The sequence below is a fragment of the Danio aesculapii genome, chromosome 1 (genome assembly GCF_903798145.1).
Source record: "Danio aesculapii chromosome 1, fDanAes4.1, whole genome shotgun sequence".
Lineage (NCBI taxonomy): Eukaryota > Metazoa > Chordata > Actinopteri > Cypriniformes > Danionidae > Danio > Danio aesculapii.
Window position 1 is genome coordinate 46,939,491 of NC_079435.1, and position 18,076 is coordinate 46,957,566.

Below are 18,076 nucleotides of genomic sequence, written 5' to 3' on the forward strand. Positions count from 1 at the left end.
ATTCTTACCTATAAAAGCCTCAAAAGTACATCATGTTGTCACGTTAACAGCTGCAATATTTGTCAAACTAATGAGTTTATTGATCTGCTGTCACTCTATGTGGGTGGAGTAATACAGAAGGGTGAAGAGGCTGTACTCGTGCTGTTATTTCGAGAAACAAGCCAGAACTGTTGTATAAAATATAATAACCTCCCGCAGCATTACCTTGTATTATACAGTACTTAAAATTCTTAAAGTATATAAAAACATGGAATTATTATAATATTATGCAAATTAAAACAACATAAATGTGCTTAGAGTACACTTTCATAACTGTTCTTAAATACTTATGTAGATGATCTAGAAATGTCAAAAATGTAAATTAAAGTTCATGTTAAATTTGTAGGATTGTGAGACCCGTAACATTTAAAGTTAAAATATTTAAAATGTATTGGTTTTAGACACACTCAAAACAATACTTTACTGGGAGCTGATGCTATTCAGCAACAGTGGCATCGGTTTAGTTCTCACACACACGTTTATAACCTATAATATAGTAACCTCATTTTGTGTTGTACTCAAGAGAGTAATTCAATCTTGGATGACCTGAACGTAAATTAATTGCAAATTTTCATTTTGGGGTGAACTATTTTTAGGGTTAATAGTAACGTTCACAAACAGTTCAGTTATAGAAATGTGACAACCCCAGTTCAATCATGTTTCAATCACTGTATGAACTGGAAAATTCAATATTTGCACCTGTTTGTGAATATGATTTTCAATTCTGAACACCAACTGTGTGAATGTAGCCTTTAGAATAGCGCAGACCAATGGATTATGCTGACTTCTGTCTGCTTGAAAAAAAATGGCTTATGATGTAGTTCTGCTCGTGGCTGTTGGAGAAAAGGCAGACAAACAGATAGGAGAACACAAGGACAGGCAAGCAGAGACAAACAGGGAGAGAGACACAAGCTGTCATATTCAGTAATATTCAACTGTTTGTGACCCAGATTCGCACAGTATGACAACTGCTTGCACTGCTATTTTTGAATACTGTCAGATTTTGTATGAATTTTATTAGATTTTTTTGTTTGTTTAGGTTTTGAACAGAGCACAACACCACACACTTTATTATTGAACTACAGTAGATTCTATAAGCTACCAACCAAACACAGAATTCAACTATTCAGAATTCAACCATTAAGAATTCAGCCAATCAGATGACAGAAACTTTCAAGTATTCACTAGTTTAAATGACTTCAAATGTTGAGTTGAAATGTTTTAAAAGACTAGTTTAAATGCTATAACAAATCCTCTGAACTAATGCAAATATGCAGCTGCAATTTATCACAACACAAATAGCAAATAGCACAGAACACAACAGAAATGTTTCAAGGGGACCCACAAACATGACGGACCCAGCTATTTACTCAGTAGGCACTGCATTTGAATTTAAACGGGTAGTCTAGATGAGATACGCGGCCGGTCGGTATATCATGCGATATCCACATCAATATAGCAGCATTTTTTTTAATGACGCTGTTTAACAATAATTTATATTTTTACAGTACTGTTACAGTTGGGTTTAGGGTTGGGATGGATAAAAATACACTTTATTGGGTAATTTAATAGATAACATAAATACTCGGTACAACTACTGTTTTTACATTACTGTGATGGTTGGGTTTAGGGTTGGGCAGGGGGTGGGGGTAGACGTTAATAAAATACAACAAATGGGAAATGTAATAAATAATACAAATAATTCTCGTTAACTTCCGGCCGCATCCATATCCAATCTAGCAACAACCATTTAAACGTACTACTCGACCGTTAGAAAAGTACGAATGTGAGCAGTATGAATGAATTCTCTCACAGGGCATAATGGGATAGCGCATTGTGCATGGGATGCATATTTCAGAATCTCGCCGGAAGTAGTAGGCCATCCGGGTACTTCACGCATACTGATTTTCCAATTCTGCGAATTCGGACATACAGTACTACTCTGCTCGCATACAGATTTTAGCGTCCTATATAATATGGAAGTATGCGGTTTCGGACGAAGCCCTGGACTTTTGTTTTGGAATCTGGCATGTTTCACCAGTTAGCTTGGTTCATTTGGCATATGAGAATCCAGCAATCGCGCCAAAACAGATCGCCTGAATGAGGTGGTCTCGGATCGATTGAAACGAACTCTGTAGCGGATCGATTGTAGTGAGAAAGCAAAACGATCCAACGAACTAGGCTCTACCACAGTGTATTATAGATATGTAGTAGGCATACTGTATCATCGTAAAAAATTAAAATAAGGACGCATTGACAGCTGAGAACTCTGAAAAATAAACCGTGGAACTCTCCCCAATGTGAGAAGAGTTTACTCGCACGTGACTTGTTTTAGCTATTTTGGTCCGTTTAGAAACTTTGCCGCGTAAAAGTGAACCGCACCAAGAACAAAAAGCAACATTGTAACAATTTTAATCCATGTTTCGGAACAAAATAATCTATCTACAGGTGTGAAAGCACCTTTAGTCTAATAATATACAAAAGACAAGGTATTCAGGATGTTAAATTAAAAAACTCATTGAGCTTCATTGAGCAATAATCCTTGCACAATAACAAGGTCGGGTCCCCTTGAAATATTTCTGTAGTGTTCTGTGCTATCTGCATGTGTTTTGAGAATTTGCAGCACGTTTTATTAATTTGTTCGCGTTGTTACAATTTGCAACACTTTTCTTATTGTGTTTGCGTTGTGAGGATTTGCAACACATACACTCTTAAACAGATGAAGATAATAATAATTTGCTGGGGTTTTTTGTAATTGTATGCGTTTTTTTAAATTACAGCACATTAAACTCTCTCGGCCACCGTAGTTTTCAGTGATAAATGTCGATTCTCTAAAGCTAATGTACTGGTTTAAGTATATGTTGTAGACTACAAAGAAAAGAATAAAGTTACTGTAAATATTGAATGGGTGACACGGTGGCTCAGTGGTTAGCACTGTCACCTCACAGCAAGAAGGTCACTGGTCGTTGGAGTCCTGGCTGGGTCAGTTGGCGTTTCTGTGTGGAGTTTCCATGTTGCATTGACTTATATGTATTGTATCCAAGTGTTTAATAATAATATTATTAAGTCCTTACATTTAAATAGCGGTTTTCTAGACACTCAAAGTGCTTTATACGTTGGGAGGAATCTCCTCATTCACCACCAGAGTGCAGCATCCACCTGGATGACACGACATCAGCCATATTGCACCACACATTAACTGACTGGTGGAGAGGAGACAGAGTGATGAAGCCAATTATGATATGGGGATGGTTAGGAGGCCAGTGGGCAAATTTTCATTCACTGAGCAGTATAATGTCCCCTTCACTATACTGGGGCTTTAGGACCCACACAGACCGCATATTGAGCACCACCGCTGGCCTCACTAACACCACTTCCAGCAGAAACACAGTTTTCTCATGTGGTCTCCCATCCAGGTACAGCCCTGCTTAGCTTCAGTGGGTGATCATGTGAGAGTTGCAGAGACCTAGCTGCCGTTTTGTGCCATTTTTGTGCAGAATTATGCAATTTTGCCAGTGGTTGTGAAGTTTATGTTTCGAGTTTTGAATATTGACTCCAGGGTTTTAAAATTTGTGGCAAAACAATTGTAAAAACTGTAATACATGTCAGAATGCAAATGCATGCAATTAAGTGTATTTTGAGGTATAATATTTGTGTAAAACTTGCTAAAGTGCACATCGTTTTCAGAAGGAATGTCTTTGCCTTGGCTGTAATTAGCTTGTTCTTTTGATTGAAAGGTCCTTCCTACAACCACCATAATGAGCGTCGGCTTAATTGTCTGTCCACCCCCAACAAAGTCTATTGTTACTCCACTCTAACTATCTACCACTGGTTTGCAAAAAAAAAGGCACTTGCTGTTTCTATGGGAACAGCGACTTCTCAGATTAGTGAATCTATCTGGCTTCAGGATGTGCATAGAAATCCCTTTTTTTAAATTCTGTCATTTATGGCTGTCATGTTGAATTGCTCAAAGATGCCTTTGATATTGAGTAACCTTGAACTTTGATTCCAGGGTCACTGGAGGTGAACTGTTCGAGGACATCGTAGCGAGAGAGTATTACAGCGAGGCTGATGCCAGGTAAGAACATGCAGACTGACACATTACAACAGCAGCACATTAGAGCGTTCATCAGCATCAAGTTCGTTCCACATAAAATATGCTTACAGACAGTTCTTTTAGGACACACGACTCTTTGTTTCACTGCGCGCAAGTTATTTATACTGATGATAAATTATACACTGCTTCCCTCCACAGCCTCGCCTCCTTGAGTGTAATTTCGCATGTGTAAAGGAAAATGTGCATGTGTGTCTTCGGGGCTGGACAAGAAAATGTGCAGCATGTTATTTATAGAGGATTAATGCCTGCTTGCTTTTAATGAACGGATAACTCTATGTTCAATCCTGCACAACTGCATTCTTGCTTCAGTAAAGGCTGATTAAGTCCCTGTTGTGTCTGTTTTCCTCTAAGTTCCCTGATTCTACTTGATTTGTGTTTCTTTCGGCCTGCATTATCACACTTTCCCTCAGTCTTACCTTTCTCTTTCACTGTTTCTTTCTCTCTCTCAGTCACTGCATTCAGCAGATTTTGGAGAGTGTTCATCACTGCCATGTTAATGGGATCGTCCACAGGGACCTGAAGGTCAGGACACACACACATACACGCACACACACTTGCGCCTCCCCAGACAGTGGCTCTCGATGTAGCACAGTCCGAGCCAAATTTAGCACAGTCTGACGTAGCCGGATCCTGTATTGTCTATCAGAAAATAGCCCTGCTGTGTCTGAGAATCTAATATTTTATCCCTTTGTCTGTTGAAATCTTCACAAAGCCTTTTAGCTAGTGATAATCAATCCGCATTTGTGGGGCATACAATTCACACTCTGACAGATTTAGCTTTCCTGTTCTCCGTCCAAAGTGTCTTTCAACCTGCTGAGGAGGAATGAGTCACCCTCGGTGGCTGCTGCTCTTTTATTCAATAAATAGCTGCTTTTAGAAAAGCCATTACCTAGGGGAGAATTAAGAGCATTTAGTGACTTGCTTGTGTGTCTGTTTGCTGTTCTTAAAGCCCGAGAATCTGCTGTTGGCCAGTAAGATGAAGGGGGCGGCAGTTAAGCTTGCTGACTTTGGTTTGGCCATTGAGGTCCAGGGTGATCAGCAGGCTTGGTTTGGTGAGTAACATAAGATTTATTTGGGGGAAAATGGTTTTATTCACTTACATCTGTGAAACAGTGTTTTCTGCATCCCTATTCGGAAGGAGATCCTGTGCTTATAGTTTCAAGTTTTATTTGCTAATATAATTATTTTGTAATATTAAACAATTTGATAAATGCAAAGGCAAGCATTGTGTGATCAGTGTGGTGCAATTAAGAGCTGGCAATTAAGAGCAATTAAGTTGGTTAATTTACATTCGACAGTGTTGTTTGTTCACTACCCTTCAAACATACACTACCGGTCAAAAGTTTGGGGTCAGTTTAGATTTTTTTTTTTTAAGAAAATTATTCTGTTCATCAAGGCGGAATTTATTAAGTGTAAAAAAAGTGTTAAATTGATAAATCTTTATTCAAATTTTAAATAAATTATGATAAATAAGTTACTTAATGTATGTAGTTTCAAATAAAATGATTACTTCAGTCATATTGCTTTTATTACTATTACAATTAATAACAACAATAATAATAATAATAATAATTATTATTATTATTATTATTGTTATTATTATTGTTAGAGTGATTTCTGAAGGGGTGACGCAGTGGGTAGCATGTTCGCCTCACAACAAGAAGGTCGCTGGTTCGAGCCTCAGCTGGGTCAGTTGGCGTTTCTGTGTGGAGTTTGCATGTTCTTTCCGTGTTCGCGTGGGTTTTCTCCGGGTGCTCCAGTTTCCCCCACAAGTCCAAAGACATGTAGTACAGGTGAATTGGGTTAGCGTAATTAAGCAAGTTACTGTATAACGATGGTTTGTTCTGTAGACTATCGACAAAAAAAATAAAGCTTAAAGGGGCTAATAATTTTGATCTTAAAATGGAATTTAAAAAAGTAAAAGCTGCTTTTATTCTAGATGAAATAAAACAAATAAGATTTTCTCTAGAAGAAAATATTATCAGGCATACTGTGACTATTTCTTTGCTCTGTTAAACAACATTTGGGAAATATTTAAAAGAGAAAAGAAAATTCAAACGGGGCTAATAATTCTGACTTCAACTATACATATATTTTTAGCCCCCAACCTTGGCTACAGAACAAGCTACTGTTGTCCAATGACTTGCCCAATTAACCTACACTTTAAGCTGAATATTAATATCTTACAAAATAACTTTAAACTGTAAAATGTTATGTACTATCATCATGGCAAAGACAAAATAGTTATTAAATTAAAAGTTATAGAAATTAGTTATTAACTCTATTATATTTACAAATATGTTGCAAAATATTCACTCTGTTTAGCAGCACTTGGGAAAAAATAATTTAGCCTTCAACTCACATGACAAAGAAATAAAAATCAGCTTTACATCACAGGAATAAATTACATTTTTAAATATATTAAAATAAAAACTGTTCTTTTTTTGTGAATTTGTTCCGCAATATGTGTTTTTACTGTATTTTTGATCAGATAAATGCTTTGCTAAGCATAAGAGGTGCCTTCCAGAAGCATTAAAAAGTCAGCCTGACCCAAACTTTTAAACAGCACTTATCAGCATTTAGAACACTTTAGAGTAATGTTGTAATGTCGAGTATATAATGAAAACCAATATTCCACACACACAGTTCTCTTTTATTTAGAACATATTTGGGACCAGTAAAGGCTAAACAGGGAACACTGCTTTATTAATCATTTTGCTATAAACAATTTTGCATGACTAAGCTTTTTCATGCCAATTTAGCCAAATAAACTGCTGTTTTATTGCTCTCAACCACTCTCTTTGTTCAGGTTTTGCTGGTACTCCAGGGTATCTGTCTCCAGAGGTGCTGAGGAAAGATCCTTATGGCAAACCAGTGGACATGTGGGCCTGCGGTAAGGAATGAATGAGCCACAGAAACATCAGCTTTATAAGTGAGCCGGTGTGATGGATGTCAATGTTGAAGCTCATTAACCGATTATTAAATTACTGCAGACTGAGTTTTTAAGCAGCGTTAAATCTAATCTGCTAAATGGAGTGTCCCTGGTAAATTGTCTTTCTGTTTTTAGGCTTAAAACGAGTTAGTCCAAACCAAGCAGTTGAATGAATGTTTCAATTTAGTCTTGATGTTAAAAGGATTGCATAATTATTGAAGGTAGCTGAATAGATGAAAATTACTGCAAGGACTGATGTTAATATCATGGTACTTCGGGAAGTACATTCTGAATATTGCAGAATGATTACTATATTTATGCACACATACAAGAGACAATGGCTGCCTTTTATTTATTTTTATTTTATTTTATTTTATTTTATTTTATTTGTTTTATTTTATTTTATTTTATTTATTATTTTTTTTTAATTTATTTATTTTTATTTTATTTTATTTTATTTTATTTTATTTTATTTTATTTTATTTTATTTTATTTTGTTACAGATAAAATTATATCATATTTTTAATGACAATTACCTTAACTTTAAATAAATATACAGCACAAATATTATCAAAATAATAGAAAACTAAATAAATTAAATTAAATTAAATTAACAGCAAAAAACTTTTTATATAGCTACATTTAGATGCTATCAAAATGTGGGGTACTTTTTTTTAAGTGTATGTGTTTTTTATTTTTTTGAGAATGTCATGTTCTGTATATAGGGTTGGATGTAGTACCGGCAGTCTTAGCAGTATTATGCGCTTTAGGAAATATGTTAATGAAGCTCAGAATACATTGAACAGTGCCATTCTGATTCTGATGTAACACCAGTAACACTGGCTTCTGTAGCAATTCTACTGCCTATAAATGTTAACTGGTGTTGATGAATGAGAGTATTTAGAGAAGGACTCTTTTTTTTATTTGTAATTACAAAAACTATTTCTTAAATACACCGCCCTTGAAGTCGAAATGAAACGGAAGTTAAGATGTACTTTTTCCCCTATCGTGACACACATCTGATTAAAACGTTCCTAAATTGAGAAAAAAATGTAAATGGATTGGATTGGATTGTTGGAGAAAGGGTGTTGCTAACAAAATGAATGATCAATGAATGGACGAAAGCAGGGCAGAAACGGGATATGCCCTGATAGCCCCGCCTTCAAGGCATTCCATGTGACCAGAAGTGAAGAAAATTCATTTTGAAAGGGGAGAGATGGTTATGGTATTTGATAAAAGATTATGATCAAATGGGCAAAAAATTCTTTATGGGCAAAAGAATTTTCACAAAATAATGAAGTGCGCAGATACATCGTTTATAACAAGCACTCTATGTACACAAAAAAATAAGAAGAGTACATTTTAATTTCATGCTGACTGTAATGACCTAAAAAACTATTGATTTCATCACACTCAGTGCATAAATATAATTTTGAAGCTGAATTTATTTGAAGTATGTGCTGTGAAGAAGTTTTCTCTCTGAATGTGGCCATAAAAGGAGCTTTCTGGTTCTCACAGGTGTGATCCTCTACATTCTGCTGGTTGGATATCCGCCATTTTGGGATGAAGACCAGCATCGCCTCTATCAGCAGATCAAGGCTGGTGCCTATGATGTAAGCCTGAATTTCTAAGGTTTCTCCTGCAAAGTGTTCATACTATATAAGAACACTCTGTTAGAGCTACATACGCAAAATATGATGAGACTGTTGATAACCATTGGGCAACACTGATGATAACACGTTCATACAAAATAATGAAACGGTGCTCAAATGTGTTGTTTTATCTCCACATTTAGTTTCCTTCTCCTGAGTGGGACACCGTGACCCCTGAAGCTAAAGATCTGATAAATAAGATGTTGACTATCAATCCCTCTAAACGCATCACAGCTGCTGAAGCCCTCAAACACCCCTGGATCTGCGTACGTTTTTTTTAACACACAAACACACACTAGTATACAAGCTCCTCTATACACAGAACAACAAAGGACCGTCCTAATCTTTACTAATGACTAGTAATTTTTCTGTCATCTTTCTCTTCCTTCAGCAACGCTCCACTGTAGCCTCAATGATGCACAGACAGGAAACCGTGGAGTGCTTGAAGAAATTCAACGCCAGAAGGAAACTCAAGGTTAGTTTTTTGTCTGATCTTTTACAGTTTTCTACTTTTGACCAACCTTTAGCTTTCTCCACACCTTCAGAGTTTACTTCGCAGAGCTTCACCACTGTGTGTGCACTTGCTTTTTCATTAAATCCGACTCACAGAGACCCTGTTTACACCAGGTATTAAGATGCATTTTCATCAGTGTAATTACAAGTAGATGAATCAAAGGCCTGGTTTCACAGACAGGGCTTAGGGTGCACTCACACTATGCTATCAGGCTTGTTTCCCGGTTTGTTTGACAAGTGTGAGTGCTCCGAATTGGGCCCAGCCGTGGATCAGTTGGCCAGCCCTGGCCTGGTTGGAAGAGATGTGCCAAAGCATGGTTCGGTTTTTTATACGGTTAAAATACAGTAGAGGCATATCTAAATTTACAGTAAGCTACCGTATTTTGTTAATTTACACAATAGATGTAAAATAAATTCTAATGCATATAGCTGATAAAATAATAAGGGTCACACTTTATTTTGATGGTCCATTTGTTGAATTGAAGTTACATTGCATCTACATGCCAACTAATTCTCCCTAGATTACAAGTAGAGTGTTAGGTTAGGGTTAGTGTTAGTGTAAGTTGACATGTACTTGCAAAGTTTCTTATTGTCAATATCTGTTGAAGGAGCAGTATCAACAGATATTAAGCAGACAGTCTACTAATACTCAAATGGACCAATTAAAATAAAGTGTTACCATAAAAAGAACCATAGAAATGTCAACAAAAAAACAAAAAAGGTCATTAAGGGAATTCTGGGAAAGTCAATTTACAATTATTTAACATATATACTAACGACACTCACTGTTAACCAGGTAAACCAGGGGTTTTACTGTGGCATTTTTACAGTTTATTACCATTAAACAAATGGCCATTTTTTGCAGTATTATTTTAGGATCAGTCAGTACACGTTTCTTTCCCTTGAAAAATGAAAATTAAGGCTGATTACAATAGAAGATTGCTTTCACAGTTACTACTAACTAGGCCACATGGATCTGCAGATTTTTAGCCCATCACTGATTCTATTTATTTACTTGTGTAAATGTGTGTAAATGTATATTTATTCAGTTTTTAATTAATTTCAGTAATATTATTGACAGCTATGAAAGTGTTCATTTGATTTATTTACAATACATTTCACAAAGTAATATTATGAGTCTTTTAGTATATATATTATATATGAGAGACTTGCTTTGTTTACCAAACAAGTAGATCTAATTGGATTTGCATTGTAAACGTTAAATAAAAGTTAAAAAAGTATAATTTTTTTATTTCATATATTAAGGTTTTAGTTACGATACTCCAAAAATCTATACAATATATATACAACATTCTGCGCAGAAATACCAAAAAATGTCTGCAGATTCTGTCCGGTCCTACTAGTAATCCATGTAACATTGGTTCTTTCCTTAGATCATGCATATGAGCTTTCCTGCAAAAGTGATATGGTGCTTGATTAAATAAGAAAAGGGGGTTTTGTCACAGCGATCACATGAGATGCATTTGAATGCATGCTAATAAATAGATTGAAAGGACCAGAGAAATGTTGGCTTTAAAAGTAATTCAGTACACAACAGCATTGCTTTTGGCTAATTAAACCTAAATTGCATTTTGTAATTATTTATAAAAAGTCATTATGAGAATGGTTTCAAACTAGAAAGGATTTAATCTTGTAAATAAACAAAAAAAAAAGAGATGACATTGCTCCTGCTGTTGCTTCTGTGCTATTCTTTCTTTCACTTCTCTCTTGCTTCTTCTTTTTTTTTCCCCTTTTCTTCCATTTCCAAAACTTTTTTTTTTTTTGCAACTAGGGTGCAATTCTGACCACTCTCCTGGTCACAAGAAACTTCTCAGGTACGTCTGGCTCTGCTGACCTGTATGTTTAAGTGCGTTTCAATTCTACTGCTGCAATAAACTCCCTCCGTTGTTATTTTCCTGCACAAGTACTGTAAACTTGATTCAAAGTGCTATAATTTTCTTTTCTTAAATATCATTTAAGAACATTCTTGTTTTGTGGTTAATTTGGTGTTTATTATTGATTTAATTTTTTAAAACAAGTCTGTTTTAAAGTAAGGTGGTACACTACCACTTTTCAGACATTTTATTTAACATTTCTTTCCTGTTTATCATTGCTTTGTCTCTTTTTGGGGGGGTCCTGTGTGTCCCGTGAGGTAAGAGTCTAACTGGACATAAGAAGGGGATGTGTTTTTACTCTTACCAGTGAACTGGTTTGCTTGTTTGACACACTTCCCTGTTACTCTGAGATACTAATTACCCTTGTTTGCATGTTATCAAACAGATTACATTCATATCGTCAACTCGCAATTTGTGTATAACTTCTATAAAAGGAATATTTAAACTAATACATTTGCATTAGTTTAAACTATATTAATGCCATAATAATCAAAAAGTACTTTATGAATGTAATCACAAAAAATAATGTTGACTTACTGGAAGAATAAATGTCTACTGTCTTGCTAATCAAACAAGTATCTTGAATGCTTGCTCATGATCTGGTTTCATGTTGATCTGGATATGTTTTGTGCATTCTGCAATGTTACATCTATAAATAAGGTATTATAATTTAAGGGTGTAGAATTTACTAGCACCTAGCAAAATATAGTTGTCAATATGTTATAGATCAGGTCATAACTGTATGGATGTCTGCACTAAATTTGTGATAATCTGTATTCTAAAGCAACTCTTTCTTCGAGGACAAATGTGTCTGTTTGTAGTAGCATTTTGTTGACAAAACATGACAAATATCTGGAAATAAAATGTCTGAACTGTGCCTTAATATGTGGTAACTGTATGATAATATAATATAATATAATATAATATAATATAATATAATATAATATAAAAAATATAATATAATATAATATAATATAATATAATATAATATAATATAATATAATATAATATAATATAATATAATATAATATAATATAATATAATATGATACAATATTACTGGAATATTATTTATATTTATATTTATATTGCTGGAATAATGTGCAAATGAGTGGCAATTCTTCTGGAAAATTACAGTTCTTGTTCACCAACATGGAGATTACGATCATACATCATCATTAAACACACTTCTTCTAAGAACGAGTTGTTTGCTCTGGTTTTGATTGTTTAATCTTCTTGAACCCTTAGCCTTGCATTTGTGTACCAAGAGTTCTTATCCTAAAAAAATTAACGATTTGTATGATTGTGAATTGTTTCTCCTGCCCGAGGTCTTGTGACACAATAAGGAGAACAATAATCCCAGAATGCCTGCTGCATGTGCCTTCATGGATTTGTGAAGTTTTAATGCACAGATATTCATGCTTCCCTTTTATTCTTCACCCAACAGCAGCCAAAAGCTTGTTGAACAAGAAGCCAGATGGTGTGAAGGTGGGTTAAATCTGTTTCCTATTCATTTTTGTTTTGGCAAAGACGTATAAAGACCATGAATACTTGGCATTGTCTGAGAATAATTTTGCAGCAGAACATTGTGCGTCCTTCAAGTTTGCATTTGTTTGTTGGTTGTTATTTTCCAGAAATTCTGAGCTCTTTAATTGGATCAGTTTCCAATTCAGTGACAGTATAGTTAATATAGTAGAGTGCTGTGTGGCGTGTTGATCAATTCCATTTCAATTCCAATTATCAGGGTTTTCTTCAGAAAATATATTGACAATTTGGTTAATTAAATGTATTTGGTCCTTTCATTATTAAATTGTTTAGATTAATTCCCTGAATTTGCTGGAAATTAAATGGAATTAGCCATTACTCTCACTTTTATGTGTCTTGTTTACTTACTGAATATGGATGTGTTTGCATATGTATGTCTATATACAGTATATGTGTGTATGTATATGTATGTGCATAATTTATTTATTAAAGTATTATGGGGGGAATTTACTAAGAATTACTTGTGCATATTTACTATAGATATTATGTAATTATGCAAATGATATCTAATGCTTCTCCTGGGGGGTCACTGTTTTTAATAGTCTAGATTTCACTCTAATTAAACACAACTGAACCAGCTAATCAGAATCATGTACTAAGCATATTTGAAACTTCCAGACAAGTGTGTTAAGGCAAGTTGGAGCTGAATTCTGCAGGGCAGTGGACCAACTATGGACACTCCTGAAATAGGGTAAAAGCAGAAACAGTCCACAAACTAACTACAATCTGTAATAAGTCTAATCACATTGAAAAACAGCGATCATTTTCCAAAACAAATAGCAGTTGTTCATGGTGCTTCAGATTTTTACTGGAGATTATACCATAAATTTCAGTAAGTGAATTCTCCCCATTTGCGTCTCCCCAATATGTTTTAGTTCCTGAGTTTCTTGTATTGAAGTACATTTTTAAAAATCATGGCATCTGTTTCTGACGAGTTGTAAAATGTGATGTTTGTTTACCACACAGTGCTGTCAGTCATGTGTCTTTTATGTCTTTATAAGATTTTAGAAAAACATTGTAAATCAATTGGATTTTAAGATCAAAATCAAGACTTTATTTATTTTTGATAAACAATTGAGTGAATTGCCATTCACAACCCATTTTACTTTCATAATGTGACATACTGTATCTTTGGTTGAAATTCCACAGAAAAACAGGTATAGAGGTATGACTTGGGTTTAGCTTCAGGAAATGATTTGATCATAAATAATGAGTGTTACAGATCAGAATGGAGCCTAAATAGCAATTTGAAAAAAGGAATAACAACATGCAGTCGCCTGCAAACTGATTTCTACCAAAGTCCCTTTAAGGCAAGTCATTGCACTCGGCGGTCATCTTTGAAACACCCCTTGGGCAGTATGGCCAGGCATTCTGTTTGAATGGGAAAACATCAAATTCTCTAAAATTGCTTGCCAAGCTTATGATTAGATTCCAGAGCTGTCTCATTTCAGAGGCTGCATCTTCCTAAGAATGTAGACTTCCAAGGTGAGTCCTTCGAAGTCCACACAGGCCGAACCGAGCATTTTGAAATGAGACTATCTAGCCTGCAGAGGACAGATTTCATCACCGTACAGCAACCACAACAGCTACCGTCAATAATCTTATTAAATCTTATTTTTTAAATATTAAAAAATGTAATGACTTTAAATTTTAAGTGAATTTAAAACATACAGTTGAAGTCAGAATTATTAGCCCCCCTGAATTATTATACCTCCTGTTTATTTTTTCCCCAATTTCTGTTTAACGGAAAGAATTTTTCAACACATTTCTAAACATAATAGTTTTAATAACTCATTTCTAACTCATTTGAGTGAGACGGAGAAAATTAAAGCAAATCAGCACCAAGGAAACATCTTATATTCTAGACAAAACAATCACATATTAAAAAAATTGCAAATATATGACAGAGGTTTGTGATACAACAATTACAGGGAAGCATTAATTAAATATTTATTTTCCACGGTGCGAAACTAATCAGCCATCATGGGCACAAACAAAAAAATTATATTTTGTATATTTTTCTTGGAAAATGTATCTTTTTGAAATGTATTTCGTTTGGTATAATTCGTATCTTAACTTTAATGTATTTTTGTTGGTATATTATCTACTAGATAAACAAGAATAACGAATAACATCTGAGGTAAAGTTCTTCAAAACCAGTCCGCCGTGCTTCAGTGCCAAAGCACAAACTTTGTAAAAAAAACGAGTCTAAAAAAAATTTAATTGAAATATTCACAGTTTCAGAGAAGCCTATATTAAATGACAAAATTACCCATTGCCGGTGAATTTCAATTTAATTAGTTCAGTCAAGTAATTTGAATAAGCAAGACAGGATTTTACAATGTGTTAACAGCACTGAACCTGTTTCCAGATTACCTCGATAGAATGAACTCGGTTGGAAGGATGAAAGAGCTCAGAAACTCATTGTGAGAATGGAGATGTCTGCAAATTTGTGCCAGTCTGTCAAATAAAATTGCTTAAAACACTTTAATATTTTAGAGAAAGTAGTTAAAGTTTGTATAATCAATCATTGATCTTATCCACCTGAGACCCACCCATGAGTAGGCTAAATATACAGCTTATTTTTTGATTACCTGACCTGCGAATTTACAGCATCACCTGCGGATATAACTGAGAAATGATGTACTCCTGTTGCCCAGTGTCACCCACTTGACGGAACTCGTGAAGAACGGGAAAGAAAATTAAACATGCTAGACTTTCTGAGATGGTGTCGTGAGGCGTCGCAGGCATGGTATCGGTTGTTGTGATCTATACCACATTACATGAGAAGAAACGATTGAATCTTGTGTCACGACATCCATTTGTCGTTTACGAATCTCTACGACACTCTACGTCAAGGAAATCCTACCAAAATCGTGTGATCTAACTGGATGCTTAAGTTGCTGCTTTCACATGACCTTCCAGTGTCAGTTAATATGTTTCCAGGTACTTTTTGGAAGCAGTGCAAGTAGTGAAATTGTTTTTGCCTTGGAAGAATGACCACTGATACATCTTTCACTGGAATGCCAGAAACATACATTAAGAAAGTAAATTGGTGCAAATTTGATTGGTATACTGTACGATCACCTTAAATTTGTGAGTTTCACAAGGTCGATCAAAGACAACTTATTATTAAAACATTATTAAAACAACTCAGGACCTTTAATTTTATAATTTAGTTCTTTTTATTATTTATGGCTCCGAATGTATGTTCACGCTTGTGTCCTCCATTATGCATTACTGTACTGTATGTGCCCGTTGCTGTATTCATAAGATCATTCATCATCAGCTCCCTCATGTGTATATGTGTTTGTCAGTACATCTGTGTAATGATGGCCTGTCACAGAACTCCTTTTTTCCCGTCTTGTGTAATTTCGTAACCCTAGTGTGATGCAGTAGGCCCCGTCGGTGTGATATTTGGTAATGTGTGATCTGCTCCTCATCCCACTTGCAGGTTAACAACAAAACCAACCTAGCCAGCAGCCCCAAAGACACAGGCCCCGCCCCAGCACTGGTACCCACGACAACAACCCCAACCCCCTTGCACGACATCACCCCAGTAGACCCTCCCCTTTTGACCAACTAGCCAGATTTGCTTACAATGGCTCTGTTCCAAAACCTAGCGAGCTGCCTTGCTGTGTACGGCCTACATAGGCACATAGTTTCTATGGCAACATCTTAAAGGCCCTAACGTACTTACAAAGAAGTTATTTTTTCTTTTAATGAATCAGAGAAGGTGATAAATCTGTGACAGTTTTATATAAAGAAGGCGATGACTTATCTTTTGTCATATTTTGGTTGTTTGAAGGTGTTTACAAGCTGAAGGAAACTTTTTTTGGCAAAGTTCAGTTTGAAACTTATGAAACAAACTTAGTTTTGGCTGGATTTTGTTCAAAATGACTAGTTCGTTCTTTGATTTTGCTTAAAAAGTACTGGGGCTTTAACTGTCAAGCCAAAAATTTGCATTTATCATGTAAAGTGAACAACATACAGAATTCACGTTCAACACAGGCTCATTAGAAATACATGCTTCTGCTTATATTTTTGTGAAAATACAAAATTATACTTCAGCATATGTTTGACTGCAGTTTCCTGATAAAATAAGACGCCAGCTACTTGTTTCCTTTTCACACTAATGATACCTACAGAGACATATTTTCAATCATTTTCTTTGTGCAATTCTTTGCACAACATCAAATAATTACCACAAAACAGCTTAATGGTGTCTATGACTTCTAATTGATTAAGTTTTCCTCATCTGTTTATCTGGCATGGCTGGTTTGCTTGCTAGCTCACATACGGTACCGTGTTATACTTGTGAAACATGATTCGTGAAACTACTCAATAGGTACTTCATTTGAATTTAAATGTACTACTCGGCCATTAGAATAGTAGGTTCCATACAGTATAAATGTGAGTACAGTATGGAACTCGGACGTATTACATCCACCATTTTGTCATTATCATGTGACCTACCCGCGTAAGTTGCATCTCTTCACTTCTATTCATGAATTCAATCGCGGGGCATGATGGGATAGTACAGCGCTCATTCGATGTGCACTTCAGAATCTCACCGGAGGTAGTAGGTCATCCAGGTACTTCTCACATACTGATTTTCGAATTCTATGAATTCGGACATACTACTTGGCTCACATACTTTTTTTGCATACTATCTAGCCCGCGAGGCAATTTGTTCTGGCCCTCAAAATAGTACCACCAAGACATCAAAATAAATTTAGTTCAGTCATAAAATGGCCGTTTATAGTTATGAAGTGACGTGCGTCTGTTCAATACAGCACGAGCTGCAGTTTAGGTTGCACAGAGCGTGATTCACCTGACATTAAGCGAGTGAGTGATGCAAGCAGCCGAAAACATTTGGATACTTCGTCAAATCTATGCTTACTCGTAAAGGCTTCTCAACACAGCGTTTCTGTTGCACTAATCGAAACTGCTGCAACTAAACAAAGTTATGCCACCTGTGCGCTAGTTTAAAGTTCCGAGCTTATACACCAATGCTAATACGCATGCACACTGGATTAACTATAGCAGCGGGCCATTCACACATCGTGTCTTTTCCACGGGCAAGTTAACTGTGGCATCCCTAATTGTTATGCCGTTCGAAACATGAATGTGTTTGAATGTAGATGAAGCCTATTTAAGCAATGCACTGCTTTTGTTGTGCTTTGAAATTCAACATTTAATTGTTTGTAAAAAAAAAAGCCTATTGTACTATGCACTAATATTATGAAGTTTCAAAATACAATATATTAGAGATGGTGAAATGAAGCTTTTTGAACCAGTGAAGTGCTCGACTCAATCGTATCGGAAAAAGATTCGTTACTCGAAGCTTTCTAAATCAGTGCTCGATGAGGACCTCTTCTGAT

At 35.5% G+C, this 18,076-nt stretch overlaps 1 protein-coding gene across 12 annotated transcripts in view; it reads left to right on the forward strand.

Annotated features, from left to right (window-relative positions):
• camk2d2 (calcium/calmodulin-dependent protein kinase (CaM kinase) II delta 2) overlaps window positions 1–18,076 on the forward strand; it is a 74,935-nt gene that overhangs the window by 34,708 nt on the left and 22,151 nt on the right. For 5 of the 12 annotated variants that reach the window (XM_056461353.1, XM_056461345.1, XM_056461371.1 and 2 more), the window contains exons 5-14: window positions 4,052–4,117; window positions 4,606–4,678; window positions 5,106–5,208; window positions 6,966–7,049; window positions 8,607–8,701; window positions 8,884–9,006; window positions 9,132–9,215; window positions 11,046–11,088; window positions 12,595–12,635; window positions 16,147–16,206. In XM_056461353.1, the coding sequence (XP_056317328.1) occupies window positions 4,052–4,117; window positions 4,606–4,678; window positions 5,106–5,208; window positions 6,966–7,049; window positions 8,607–8,701; window positions 8,884–9,006; window positions 9,132–9,215; window positions 11,046–11,088; window positions 12,595–12,635; window positions 16,147–16,206 (772 nt within the window). The remainder of the gene's footprint in view (window positions 1–4,051; window positions 4,118–4,605; window positions 4,679–5,105; window positions 5,209–6,965; window positions 7,050–8,606; window positions 8,702–8,883; window positions 9,007–9,131; window positions 9,216–11,045; window positions 11,089–12,594; window positions 12,636–16,146; window positions 16,207–18,076) is intronic. The other 7 variants (XM_056461362.1, XM_056461420.1, XM_056461412.1 and 4 more) reach the window with 3 other exon arrangements.